This window comes from Taudactylus pleione, unplaced genomic scaffold (genome assembly GCF_031769625.1).
Source record: "Taudactylus pleione unplaced genomic scaffold, aTauple2 ptg000061l, whole genome shotgun sequence".
NCBI lineage: Eukaryota > Metazoa > Chordata > Amphibia > Anura > Myobatrachidae > Taudactylus > Taudactylus pleione.
In genome coordinates, this window is record NW_028284463.1 from 2277500 (window position 1) to 2293492 (window position 15993).

General features: G+C 39.1%; 1 protein-coding gene across 1 annotated transcript; it reads right to left on the reverse strand.

Annotated features, from left to right (window-relative positions):
- Window positions 1-4652: 4652 nt before the first annotated feature.
- LOC148534945 (olfactory receptor 1G1-like) lies at window positions 4653-5603 on the reverse strand. Its single transcript, XM_088464828.1, has one exon. It carries the CDS (start codon window positions 5601-5603, stop codon window positions 4653-4655), a length of 951 nt encoding a protein of 316 aa, XP_088320954.1.
- Between the last annotated feature and the right edge of the window lie 10390 nt (window positions 5604-15993).

The window sequence follows — 15993 nt, forward strand, 5'->3', positions numbered from 1 at the left end:
AGTGTGGCTAACAGGCATGCACACACACAGAAATAAAATAAAATACTTTTTTTTTCACCCCGGGGGTTAATAGCACCCCTGATGGACAGAGCACCCCATGGACAACACAGCAGCACAGCCAGCCCCTTTAGACAACAGCCAGCCAGCCCCTATGGAGTGAACAGGACAACAGCCAGCCAGCCAGCCATAGTATATATGGATAATATGGACAACAGCCAGCCCCTATGGAGTGGACAGCACAACAGCAAGCCAGCCCCAGTATATGGACAACAGCCAGCCCCGCCCCCTATGGACATAAGCAGCCTGACTCAACAGTAGCCCAGACATGTCCCTATGCACATATGGACATAAGAAGCCAGCCCCTGACACAACAGTAGCCACCCCTAAGCACAGTAGAACAGAATGGCACAGCACAGCTCCCAGCTCCCTCAGCATAGCTCCCAGCTCCCTCCCTCTTCAATATCAACAGCCGGAATGAAAAATGGCAGTGATCGCAGGACCTTTCATACAATCCAAAACCCGCAAGAATCCAACAGCTTGATGATGACGTTTTGCCTCGTTTTCAGATCAGAGTCAGGCGGGAAAACCTGAGCCGACTCGGATCTGACTCGGATCCCCTAAGTTCAGGTGAGTTTGGATCTCTGAGATCAGAATCCGCTCATCTCTAGTTTATACTTGGATTTCAGTGAACATAGGTTTTATTTGTGTATAAAATAGGTGACTTTATGTATACACACATGTATGCGTATTGCTGAGAAAACTATATCAGAAATACTTATATTACAGACCTATACCTACCAAAATTTGAGTAATATACCGGATATAATGGATACACATAATAAGCCTGTTGTACTACATGGATACATGGGTAACATACCTAAAATGTAAATATAAGACAGGCAATGATATGTAGCAGGTTCTAGAATAATATTGCTGGACTTTTTCCATGTAAAAGGAATATTGACACTGATAAAAATTACGGTGTTCAATTTATGTCAAAGGAACAGAATATGACACAAGAGCTGTGGCGCTTTATATGATGTTACAAAAATTTAACTGTGCAAATGAAATATCTGTATACATAAATATGTCTAAATTATGTCCTAAATGGTAACTTTCATGTTGAAATTTTTCTTTGATGAATTGGCATACCCCAACTCACTTCTTCTCAAAGGTTGTGTAAACATATAAAAGTGTCTTTCCTTATGAACAGCCTTTCAATGTAAACACTTTTTGAAAAGTCGCGTACCAAAACTCACACTGTATGGTATGAGTATAATCATATAACGGTTTCTTTCAAATGCCCATCTGGAATTTTCTTATGAAATGTGGGGGTACGTACCCCAACTTACGTGGAGTGGTGAAATAATAATCCTATAAAGGTTTCTTTATTCTCCCCGACACTTTAGATCACCTTCAGTACCATGTGTTCAATTTGTTGTCCAAAGCCACGCCAAAATCAATATAATAAAATAATAAGACGCATTATCCACTTACAAGTGTATAGCACCTAAACAAATGAGGAACTAATTAAAGAGAATTGATAAATATCAGTTGCAGTGCAAAAACACCAATTCCTATATAGGGCTGTTATGAGTAAATACATCTTTATATAATCTTGTGTTATCATTGTAGAATCTTGGGATACCAAAATATGGTCCTCATTTAAAACTACTTTCCATAAGATACGAGGGTTGTTCAAAAAGTTATGCCTAAATGCTCACAACTCACATTTTATTATAGATACAAATTAGAAAATTTGCAGTAAAATACTTTGAAGTCTTAGTAACAGAATGACTCTACTCAAAAATTCACCATCTGCCCTCAAACATTTTCTCCACCTCTCAACCCAAGCTGTGAATCCACTTTGGAAAAATTCCAGTGGTTGGTGTTTGACCCAGGAACGTATGGCATTTTTAACAACCTCTATGTCTTCAAAATGTTGACCTCGGAGACAGTACTTAAGAGGGCCAAACAGATGAAAGTCATAAGGGGCCAAATCAGGACTGTATGGTGGATGTGGCATTATTTCCCACCCCATTTTGGCAATGGCCACAGATGTTGTCATCGAAGAGAGAGGTCTGGCATTGTTGTGGTGTAAAGTGACATTTGACAGTGGAATTGTTGACCTTTTTTTGAGGATAGCTTCTTTTGGCTTCTTAAGTGTAATAATGTATTGATCACTGTTGATTGATTGGTTTGGTTCCAAGTTATCGATGAGAATAACATCTTGGCAATCCCAGAAGAATGTACCATGACTTTGTTTATGGATCGCTGTGATTTAAACTTTTTTGGCCAAGGTGAACTTGGGTGTTTCCATTGCTTTGATTGGGTCTTTGTTTCTGGGTCAGAAAGTAATACCCAGGTCTCATCTCCTGTAATGACATATTCCAAAAATGTATCAGGGTTGGCTTCAAAGTTGGTCAAAAGGGAATTGCACACTTCCACCATCTGGACCTTATGATCCCTGGTTAATTGCTTTGGAACCCATTTAGCACATACTTTACGATATCTCAAATCATTGATTAGTGTTTCTACAGTGCCATGGCTACATTCAAATTCAACACTGATATCTCTGATGGTCACACAATGGTCTTTCTGAATCATGGCATCAACTTTGTGTTGGTTCTCTGCTATCACTGCAGTTGATGGTCTGCCACCATGAGGTTTGTCACACAAAGAAGATTCTCCTGATTGAAAATGCTTCATCCACCTTCTGACATTGCTATAGTCAATTGTACGCTCACCATACACTTTTTTCAGTCTTCTGTGGATTTCTGTAGCACTGCAGCCTTCTTTTTCCAGAAATTCAATGACGGCTCTTTGTTTCATCTTGGATTCCATGGTATTTCTTGGACTACCTAAATAAAAATACATATATAGATGGCAGACATATTAAACTACAAACTGACAAAGTTTCAAATAAATGTTGCATATTATTTCAGAGTTATGAGCATTTAGGCATTACTTTTTGGAAAACCCTCGTATAATATATATAAGACTCTATCAGTAAACTTTTTTTGTCATTGGATACATTAATATTGGGCAAGTGTGCAATTCATTTGTATTTGTATAGAGACTGAATGAGAACAATCTGGACAATTTTTCCAGTTAAAAAATATAATTATTATATATTTGTGCACTAACAATAGTCCAACCACAGATCAATACAAAATAGAGAAGAAGGAAAACACCACCTCTCAAGTAAATCTATCTGTATGACTATAAACTCAGAGTTTTTAGAAGTGGAGATGTTGCCCATAGCAACCAATCAGAGTCTACTTAACATTTAAATGGCACCTTCTAGAAGTTAATAGCTAGAATCCGATTGGTTGCTATGGGCAACATCTCCACTTCTAAAAACTCTCACTTTGGTAAATTTATCCCAGAATGTCTTACCGAAGAGAACTAACTAAACAAACATTTTGATATACAGTAGTAACTAATTATGGAGTGTTCCTTCTGAAACTCTTTAACAAAAGATACTACCTCATATTTTGTAAACTTCTTGTGTAATAGACACTTTGTTTCTAATACACATAATATTCCTGAGAAGGCAATACCATTTTCTTAAGAGTATATTGACTCTCAAGATATGTGGATATAAAATCTGTGTAATAACTAAAAAATTAATCTTGAGAAAGAAAAACATACACGATCATTTTGGAAACAAAGTATTGAGATATTAATTGCAAGATCATCCTGTGTTGGAAGACAGATGAAAGGAGTAATTTTCTCAAAATTTTGTTTATTAAATTTAGGATATAATAACTTATGCACATTTTCAATTAATTAATCTAATTATTTTTTTTTTGTTTTATCCAAATCCATCTCTTTATTGCTCTCGTTACATATTTATTCTTTTATAGCTCTAACAGCAAGCGATGTCCGCTGTCTTACCTGTAAAAACATAAAACCGCATAATTTTTGAGGGACAATTAAGTAGCAGTTCGACATACACTTTGGTAGGCTGCCATGTGATATTTGGAATGGTTTTATGTCCTCCACATACAAAAACCAGCATTGTGGTTTTAATGTACTGCAATTTAATCTAAATCAGAATTGATGAACGGTTTGACCCTTAGTAAATTACATGGTTTGCAAATCTCACATCAAAATGTCAAAAGAACATGTGGTTTGGTATAACTGCCTCTTACCAAATCCCCCCTCATTGCAAATCTCCCTTATTTATTTTCAACTAAACCTCCATCCAATAATGACTTGTACTTGTTTTATATCCTAGTATAGTGGTTCTCAAACTTGCAGGGGTTTCTCAGCTTGGTGGTCCAGCAGCAATTTAAATTATTTATAGTCAATGTTATAGTCAATGTTATGTAATGTGATGTAAATATGTGAACAAACAGAAGCGCAAACCTGTCCACCACCACATAACTGAACCTAAGGATGACAGGTAAGCACAATTTACTTAATAATTATGTTTTCTGATTTTCTCAAACTGTAGGCTTAGGGGTGCCTTGAAAACAATGCTGATACTCTAGAGTGCCTCCATTAAAAAAAGTTTGGGAACCACTGTCCTAGTGTATGGTCAAATATTACATGCAGGATAGTCCGGTTTTGGAACACAGATAAAAGCAGTAATTTTGTCAAAATGTTGTTTATTACTATTAGGATATAATAATTAATGAACATTTTCAATTATTCAAATTCATTATTATATATCTTATTTTTAACCAAATGCATCTCTTCATTGCTCTCTTTACATCTTTATTCTGTAGACAGTATATCAGGGGGTTTAACATGGGTGTAACTACAGTGTACAGTACAGTGAAGATCAGCTCCAGGACTCTGGAGTGGTCTGAGGGTGGCATCATAAAGACAGCGGTACCTGTCCCATAAAATATGGTGAGGACCGTGAGGTGGGATGAGCAGGTGGAGAAGGCCTTTCTCCTGCCATCTCTGGATTTAATCTTCAGGATGGTGCTAATTATTTTTAAATAAGACAACAAACTGCAGAAGAACGGACAGCAGCCAAATACCAATAATTCTATATCTATCACTATAAAAAGCAGCTCCTTGTTGGCACTTGCAATGTCCATGAGAGATTTAGTATCACAGAAGTATCGGTGGATTATGTATGAATAACAGAAAGACATATTTGAGGCTGATAATGTAATAAGAATAGAATTTAAACAACCAGACACCCATAGGGCAGCCGTGAGTTGTACACAAAGTTTCCTGTTGAATATACGGTGATAGTGTAAAGGTTTACATATAGCAACATACCGGTCATAGGCCATTGTGGACAAAACAAGAACTTCTGTGGTGGCAAATATATCATAATAATGCATCTGGGTAAAGCACTGTATGTAGGACACGGTGTAATTCCCAGACAGTAACATATACAGCAGCTTAGGGACAGTGACTGTTGTGCAACAAAGATCTATTAAGGACAAATTACCAAGGAACAGATACATTGGGGTGTGTAAGTGCTTATCCGTATATATGACCGTTATTATAACAGAATTTGCTATTAGACCCATCAGATATAAAATTAGGAACACAGTGAAAGCAAATGAATTATACGCTGATGTATTAGTAAAAGCCACAATATGGAATTCTGGAAAAGATGTGCTATTTTCCATTAGTCTTTTAATGATTTACGGAAAATAACTCTTTTATTGTATTTTTTTTAGATAAGGTTTTCAAAAATGGATTAGAATGGAGTTATCAGCCAGGAGGAGATTCAGGCATTGACTGATCAGAGTGTTCGGTGATTACTTTACTGATGACATCATCAGGGGAGAGCACGGGCACAAATAAGACATGACAGTGAGTAATGGCTCTCTCATTTATTAATGAAACAACATTTTTACAGACATTTGCAATAAGGTAAATTAATTTACCTAACACTTTAACCACTGAAGAATTAACTAAAAATATCTTATTCAAGCATCTATTCCATAAACTTTAGAACAACTTTCTAGAGCAAAAATGTAATCAATCTAAATGCTATATAAATATGTAGAAAAAATAATATGACATAGTATATAAAATACTCCGGTACTGTAATAAGCAAATTTAAAAATACATAAAAAAAATGGAGAATAAGTTTGCCTTTCTAGGCCATGGCTCCTGGGAGCTAGCAAGCAGTTTGTAGAATAGTGAGCTGCAGACCTAACCATCCAAGGTTTAATAGACAGGTAACTAGTAGAAGTATCCTAGGGATGGCCTTGATGATTTTTTTTTATATTATAGTAAAAAAAAAATATTTGTATACAATGGTCAGACTTATCTATCTCCAGACAGGGCTTATTCTACTTTATGTGGTATATAAAATAGCATAATCAGGGTCATTTGCCTTCTCCTTGCTTTTGGATTACTCAATAAATGTGCTGTGGAGAACCTTTGTCTTCTTCTGTGATGCATCTATGGAGTAATCCAAAAGCAAGGTCTGGAGAATTATCCAGGGCTAACACACCCACTGCCCATGTATCCCCATTCACCTGTGTAGAAATTTAACAGAGATATATTGCACTTTGTTTAATTTTATTTTTTGGTTAAGAATTTGCTGATTTCCTGGAAGAGAGTGACTGTGTGTACAGTGTGTACAGTATAAATGCTGTGAGTGACTGTGTGTACAGTGTGTACAGTAGAAATGCTGCGAGTGACTGTGTGTACAGTGTGTACAGTATAAATGCTGCGAGTGACTGTGTGTACAGTGTGTACAGTATAAATGCTGTGAGTGACTGTGTACAGTGTGTATAGTATAAATGCTGTGTAACATCTACTGAGGATGGACAGCTGTATTATACATGGACAGGACATATCAGTACATGATCAGATCAATATAATGTTTCAAAGCCAGCTCTTTCCTTACAATGCTCCATGCTGATACACTGTACACTGCATTGTGTTCTGGCTGCCATTATATAATATATCTTTGAAGGATCTGAATTTATGACTGAAACCATCTTGCACTGCAGGTGGGGTATTTACAGTAATGTGCACAGTTATATGTGAGAGGGATGTGTCTAAACTTAAATCTATGCTGCAGTGTAACAATAAAGCTGTGCAGCATGTGTGGGCTACATGGAGAAGCAGCCAGTATTTACCCTGCATGTCCCATTTGCATTGCACCATGGTTTGTTAAAGTACAAAGTTACTGTGTTTTTTCCCTTTGCTCCCAACTCAGAATTAGCCCCATAGTAATTAGCTTGTATTCTGCCACATATTAAATATTAGCCCCCTATACTAGTGCTTTAGAATGATATAGAGAACAGCAGCACTTACCATTGGAAATGCAGACAGGATAACTTGCAGTTCCAGCTTATGTTACACTGAGGCAATGAAGGAAACTATATATATAACATAAACTACACCACTGAGGAACAGAAGATAGGAGATTACATCATTGGTCCTCTGTGCACTTAAGTGTGATTATATTATAATTCTGCGATTCCCTTATCCATTAATTTGTTATGATATTTTGAGGTGTGTTGGGATTTTGGTTTCTAAACGTTATGGCGTGACCTAATATAACTTTATTTGCTAAGTATAACAAATAAGTATATAGATATTTTGTATTAATGTTAACAGAAAACAATCATTATTATAAAATGTGTTCATAATTTATGCAGAACTGATCTTTTTATTTTTTTTAAACTGCATTTTGTTAATGTTTTTATTGTTATATTATTTGTGACATGCAAGTACCATTAATATTGTCCCATCTATTTAGTTCCAGATATCTAATAACTAAAACAATCCCTTTACTCTGCATTTGGCTTTATTGACTTAGTCGTACAGGTATATTTATATAAATTGTGTTGCTTATCACTGTACAGTGTTATAGACATCTTGTGGCACCCTATAAATAAAAAAATAATACTAATAATCGCCATGGTGCCAGAGTGTGAAGATCTGTCTTCTGTGAGGAAAGATTCAGTTTCTCATGGAGTTTCACATATCTGGGCATGTAAGCCATGTATTGTAAATCAAAATCGGTCTACTGTGTCACAGTTCTGCAAAACCTCTGCAAGTTCTAGTGCAGTGAATTAGGCCTGACCATCAGATGTTTCTGCTTGCTATACCTCTGCTTACCTTTCATGTGATGCTGTGCTCTCAGTTGAGTTACAACCATTACTGTGTGATTCCTGCATATCTGAGTATTAAGGTCATATGCTTGTTGTTTCCCTGCTTCCTGAATTCTGATTCCAGTGTTGGTGTCAGAAGTGGGATATAGCTCCTAGTTACATATAAGGGATGCCAAGATGGAGATCCTAATGCAATGGTTAATGATGTTAAAGGAAGAGCTTCAGCAGTTATAAATGAGGCATACTCTATGTTGCAGCAGGCCCAGAGCTCATTCACAATGCTTTAGGAATACAGGGTTTCACTACAGGAGGAGCTTTGATAGCTTGGAGTCAAGTTCTGTACCGTAGAAAATTCTGGTTACAGTCAAGATCCCCAAAATGAATGAGATGGGTTAGGTATTGTTCTTATTCCAGTGTCTTAATGATTTTATCAAAGATTGGGTCCAGCAAGGAGTAAATACAGCTGCTAATATTGTTGATGTTTTGGAACATGATACACTTTCCAGAGTTAAGGACAGATATACACTGCTATTGATTAAAAGCGATCACACTAAGGCAGTTGGCTCCACATTCCAAAACTGCGTTCTATAATTCATCAGTTGGTTTATGTTTAGAGTCTGTCACCTCTCAGGGATCAAATTTTAAAGTGACATGCAGAGAATAGCTAACCACAGATATATTTGATTTGTTTGTCGACATCTTTGCCAAATATTATTTAATCCCATAACTAAAAGTATGGGTAGAAATCAAGGAAACAGTAGTAAGAAGTAGTAAGTAGTAAGAAGTTGGAATAGAACAAGGTGAAAGAAAAGAGGGAGGGAAATTTGCAGCTACAGTTCATACTTTAACAAAAAATATTGTAGGAATATAAAATTGCCATCATACATATCTATTTGACAAAAGAGAAGATATATGCTATACTGTATCTCAAGAACAAAGATCAATAAATAGGGATCATCGATCCAGGTGAGGAAAATTAAGAAAGATTTATGAAAAAACCTCATGTACTAGGCATGGTAAGGTCGTATGATGCTCCAGTTCCTCTACATCTCTAATTTCATTTTTGGAACGAAGCCATTTGACAGGGGTGGGGCAGATGTTGTATAGGGAATCCCAAGAGCATCTATCTCATAGTTAGATTATACTTTAGCTATACTCTTACTAAGAGTAGGGGGCAGAGGATTTTCCCATATTGGGGTATTGCACTTTTTGTTGCTATCAGTATTGGGCCTAAGACATCCTGGACTTGTTTTGGCATATCTATAGGATATAAGTGATGGAGGGTAACTGGCGAGGATGGCTGCATTTTATAGTCTGTCATTTTAATATTAACTGAAACACCTCTCCACTTGCACTGACCTGTATTTCACTCCCAAAATATATGGAATATGTCCACCAGAGCTAAACAATTCCTCCAACAGTATTGAGATTGAGAAGGTCACGTTTTGTGAAGTTTCACTGGAGTGAGATATAGACAATATAATAGTTTCATTTGTACTTCCTTGTGGTTTGTGCAATTAGTCAAGTAATGAGCATTGAGATAGATTGCTTCACATTGTTTAACTGAAAATAATGGGAAAATGATCTGATGGTAGATACCCAAGCAATCCTTGCGTCTTGGTCATGCTAGAGATCCAGTGGTGCAACCTGTCCCTGCGGAAAAATTCTTGTCTTAATAGGGAATACACCAGATTGCCTATTCCAGGCAAGCACATTCAGTCTTAGTGTTTACTACACTCCACCTCCAATTGTTCTCTCTAAAGGCACAGGTTGCATGATGGCAATATTATTAACCCCTTGGTTAAAGAGACTAAATGATCCCATGCTTTAATAGAGTCAAAAATAGCTTGAGGAGTATTAACAGTTAAGGGGCATATTTGGCTGGGTACAAAATAAAGAATAGTTAAAAGTTCTCAAGTTAAGGTACAGGTACGATGTATCTTATTTGTCCAATTAGTGAATAAAGGAGGTTCAATGGTCTTATATTCTAATAGTCACTGGTTTGTAGTTCAATTGTCACATATATTTCAATCCTGATCCTTCTGTATAGTTTCAACAACCTGGACTCTCCATTTTTTTTCACACTATTACCCCTCAACATCAGTTAGTCATATAAGACAAAAAGTGGGGAAAGCACATATAGTGTAAAACCATAAACATTTATTTTTAAAATTGCATAGATAAAAAGTGGGCACGTACCATCAGGGACCTTTTTAGAAAGGCACAATCTTAAACATATAGAGGTTATTTTTGCTCCCCCTGTTTAAGCAATACCTTCCCACAGTCAGGTTCTGGATGGCAGCAACACAGGATACAGCACCAACATGTTTCAACCAGTATATGGTCTTTTTCAAGGTGTGTGGTTGCTCATAGAGCTGACCAGGTTTTATACCAGAAGTGACTCCTCCTCTCAGTTAGGGGCTTGAACTGTCTATCAATAGATTTGGCTTTTTACATGTACTATTCACATGTTTATTGTTTATGTGTAGGGATTTCTGTGTTTATATACTCTTACCTTTTGGAGTGATTGCTCCATCTATGTTATCTTTAAGAGTGGGGATCATTGTCTTAGTGGTGCGTTCCAAGGGTGACCATTGTTCCGAGTCACATGGTGTTATCTACCACGTGACTCAAGCCTATCGCTACATTTGGAATGCAGTGTGTCATCTTTACTAACACTGCGTTCCATTTCCTGGCGTGTCATGTGATTTTGCGTGACACATGGTGGTGATCTGACATAGTCCCTGGAGCACAGTGTGTTGTTACTGCGTTCCATTCTCCATCACGTCACGTGTCATCACGTGACTCGTGTAGGCAGTGTATCGTTGTCCTATTGTGGTTTTGCTATAATGTAGCTTATTAATCATATGCTTGCCTTATTAAAGCGCACCATTTTAATGGATCTAAATTGTAAAGCAATAATGATAGTATGTTTAGACTCTAAACACTATAGATATATGTTATAGTTTGGGAACTCATATTATCTGTTCGGACCTTCATTCATGGAAAATATCTATACATGAAACTTAACATAACATACACTTAGCATCACAATAATATACCGAGTGGGAACACTGACCTACAGTATAATAGTGTTGTATTTGTATCTATATAAATCATAGGACAACAAGGTTCAATTATGAACCTTCCTGTCCTCTCAGGTAAATTTCATGAAAATCTTATATATGTATATTTTATGTTTTACATTTGACACGAACATTGTCATGTGCAGAAGTGTCATTACTTCTTTTTAGCAAGCTGTTATTTTATTACCAACTGGAAAAAGATACCTTGATGTGAATGCGTGAGAGTATCATTATGTACGCTTTTAGCATCATACAGTCACATAGAAGCTGCCATTAGATGTATAGATCGTCATCTCAGACACTTCTGCGTCATCAAGCAGGATTGGTTTTCTGACAGCGCCGAGTCACTACATGTCTGTTTTCCACCTCTACTGCGCATGCACAAATCACTGGTAAATGCCCCTGGTAGCCATTTTCCCAGCTCTGCAGCCAGCAGCGGGCTGATGGAGAGGTAAGTATATTTTAAATGTGTGCAGGGTGTGCGGTGTGTGGGCCTCTCTGGACCCAGGGGCTCATGTGCACCACACACCTTGCGCCCATTATAGATATGCCCCTGCCTGGAGAACTGCACAGTGACAGAACTCCTGGAGGCCTTTGAGAGCATCAGCCTCCAGAGCAAGCTATGAGGGAGGCACAGAGCAATTTATCTATAACCACTGCCTGCGCCCTACTGATCACTGCAGCAGCACAAGCAGTGGATATAGATGGTTCTATCTTATCCATTCCATGAGGCTGAAGAGAAATGGGGGGAAGTGGCTGAAAATGATTCCTAACTGTCCGGATTAGTGGCTCATTAGTTTCCCTCCAGCAGTGTTACTGTGCCTGATCTGACGGATCTGGGGGTGGGGGGGGGGTATTGTGACTGCCTTTTTTTTCAGTCCCTGCACCACAATTTCTAATGGCAGCTCTGCTTATAATTAAACCTGTCCCTTCACTCTGCCATTGTCTTTATAGTTGTATCTGTATATTAATATAAATTGTGCTGGTTATCAGTGTACAGTGCTCTGACAATAATGACTAGTTTTTGTCAAGATGAGTACAGTGTAATAATGCACTAGATTTCTATCAGTATAATTCTCCATGACCCAAAGTCATCCAAAATTACTGCAGATAATTTAACATTGTTATAATGTATCAAAAGATGTAAATAGAGGAACAGTCAGATAACTGTGTAATTAATCTGATGGAGGTTATACAATAGTAAGAGAGATCTTGCTAGCCTGGCCCCACTCCACCCTCCATAATGAGATATTGCACTCACTGGCTATTTCCTGACACCTTGTTACCTTTTCTGCTTAGCAAGCAATTTGTTAAGGCCCCCATACACCTACGCGATTTTTGAACAATTAGACATTTTTCGACTCGCCGTACAATCAATCTTGTAGAAATTGTGTATTTTTTAACTGTGATATGATACGATGCGCGCTCCCGCTGCTCCTTCAATCGGACCTTATGATCATATGCGCAGGACATCTTATCCGTCGTATTTGTATGCTGATCGTGCCATGTTTTTCAGCATACGATGCATCATGCGTCTGAACGTCCGAGGCCCGCCACTTGAGTGACAAGTTCCTGTGTACGCCCACTGCAGACAGTGCCCGAATGGAGGGGAGCAGCTTGTTTTCTGGAGCCACGATTGTGCAGGTATGAATAGATTATAGAAAGGCCGCTGTCCACCAATATTTGGCATATATATGCATAACGGTTGTTGCCCTGAAGACACTGAACTTGTCTACTTTCCCAGCAATGGCCACAACCTGTTTGCCATGCTCCTTGCCCACCTATGTGCATAGCAATGCCCACCATCTACCTTTTGTGTCCCCCACAATGCCCACTGGTCACCAATGTTTTGCAAATGTATAGTGCCTGTAGCTTGGAGCCCAGCACACAATGGGCACACCTTGTTTGGCCAGCCATGCTCCTTGCCCACCTATGTGCCTAGCAGCCACCTTTGTTTTTGTGCCGATGACCATTGGTCACTACACCCTCCACCGGCCATGTTTTCTCAATGTAATTATGTAAAGCACATATACTGCTACAAAATTGTATATATGCTTGAACCCATAGACTAGGGGTCTTCAACCTTTGGCCCTCCAGCTGCCTTTTCAACTATAGATCCCAGGATGCCCTGCCACAGTTTTAGCATGCTGTTATATAAAAATGGTGGCAGAGCATGCTGGGATATGTAGTTCCACAGCAGCTGGAGGGCCAAAGGTTGAAGACCCCTGCCATAGACAATTATGCACAATAAACAACATTTCAACTTTTTTAATAACAAAAAACAATAACCCTAAAACACATTAATAGAACATTTTGGGACACATATTCCCAAATTTCAAATACCAGAATATAAGTCCACACGGGGGCCCCATAGTTCAATGGCCACTCCTACTGTTGGGGGTGACCAGAATATAAGTCCACATGGGGTGCCCATAGTTCTATGGCCACCCCCACTGTTGGGGGTGACCATATTAAAACCACCCAATGAATATGTACTTTTTACTTTACATTTTTTATTTTTTTCACCATAGGAATGTCTCTGGATCGTGAACCAGAATTCATAACTGGTTTTATCAAACTATACAGGCACCTTGACTGTCTTTGGCGTATGAAGTCCAAAATGTACAACAACAGACAGAAGCGTAACCAGGCCTTACTGCAGTTGTCAGAGTATAGTAAGCCATATCACGATGATGCATCGTCCCTAGTGTGGGTGCGCCAAAAGATCCAGAATCTACATACTGCCTTCATTAAACAGTACAAGAAGGTGGAGGATTCCAAACATGTGGGAGCTGGTGCCGACAGCATATACACACCCATGCTATGGTATTATAAGCTGCTGATGTTCCTGGTGCAGCAGGATCCTGTGAGACCTTCTCTAGAGGTGATGGCTGAGTCAGAGGAGTGCAGCCTACTAGAAGAGGATGTTGCTGGTTCGGCAGAGTCATCTATGGTAAGTTCCAACGTTTTTAAATAGACTGCTCTTGCCACGACACTGCACCATCCCCATTAAAATAGGCCATAAATTCTTCTCTGACCTTTTTGGCCAGAGAAGATCCAGTTTCCATAACCGCTGGGACTGCCACTGAGGGGAATGGAGCAACCTCTTCCGGATAATCGGGGTCTTCAACTGCAGGTGTGCCCAACAACCTTTGCTGGGTGGCTTTCTTGCACATGAAGTTGTGCAGGATACAGCAAGCCATGACCACCCAGTCAATCTTCTCCACTTTAAAATTTTTATGGGGGTATGCAAAATCCTGAATCGGTTGCTCAAGATCCCAATGGCGTTCTCCACAATTTGCCTTCCACGAGATAGGCGGTAATTGAACACCCGCTTATCATGGTTCAAGGCCCTCTGTGGGAATGGCTTCATTAAATGTTCATGAAGGGTGAAAGCCTCATCAGCCACAAATACAAAATTCAGCCCATGTTTGGTTGTCTCTCTGGATGGCAAATGTAGGGTGTAACTGGTGAGCCTTTGGTAGAAGACGTCTTCTGAAAGTAGCCACCGTCAGAAGAAAGCCCGTTCTTCCCCACATCGACAAAGAGAAACTCATTGTTTGTGTTCACCATAGCCATCAGAACAACACTGAAGTAGCCCTTATAATTGTAGTAGTAGGAACCACTGTTGGCAGGTTGGTTAATCCTAATATGCTTTCTGTCTATAGCTCCTCCTCAGTTAGGGAAGTGCCAACGGCTCTCAAACTCCTCCCCAATGGCTATCCACTCTTCTGTGGTTGTAGGGAACTGTGAAACCAATTGAAAACTACATTTAATTCTCAAATTGAAATGTTTTTAATTTTTTTACAGACATCAGATATCCCCAGCACCCCGGACCTACACATTGGAGAAGATATTACTGTTGCCAATCAAAACCCCATGACACTAATACCCAAAAGACAAAAGCGTAAAACAAAAAAATTTGGGAAAGGAAGAAGACCCACTACTTTGCCAGGCCAGAGAGGCCTTATTGAAACCACCCAATGAATATCACAACTTTGCGACCTATGTCAGTGCAGCAGTCCAAGGAATGGCCCAGGACCAAATATTTCAATTTGAAAGACTGACATCTGAACTCATATTTAAAGCAAGGCAATGTCTACTGACATCGGACACTAGCATCATTACCCCACCAGTAGTTCCAAGCAACCCTACACTCACCACGCCAACACCCACCTACTATTCATCCCAAACATATCATCAACCAATGGGAAACTACCCACCCTACCATCCTGATACCCCACCTACCTCCACCTGCCAAAATCTGTATCCACCCACCTCTTTCTACCCAACTCATCTCCCACCAACCTCATCCTAGCTTCCTGCACCCCCAACCACCTCTTCCTTCCAAACAAGTCATAACCCACCCAATTGCACCTACCAACCTCTTGCCACAAACAGTACCTCCTTCCAAACAACTCAACCCCCCCACCTCCTCCTACCGACCTCTTTCTCCACCCACCTCCACCTACCATCCTGCTCCCCCAAACATCTCCACCTACCATCCTGAACCCCTAAACAACTCCTCCTACGAAAATATTAATCCAACCACAGCATCCTACCAAAAGAGTTCTACCCCACCCTCTCCACCCAATTTATTTGCACTATTATGTAAAGCTAATGAGGACAATGATGTTGTATCATAATTGTTATGTGTTTCCCTAAATATTTTAAACACTTGTTTGTTACTAATTAAGTTTCATACTCCCTGGTAAGTATGGTGCTGAATGCAGCATGGTGTTTGTGACCCAGACTCTCAGGCGGCTTGGAACACATGCTGGAAGTGCATATCAGTGGGGCCATGACCACTGATTTTACACTTTTCTGTATGTGTTTGTGCCCCTGAAATTTGG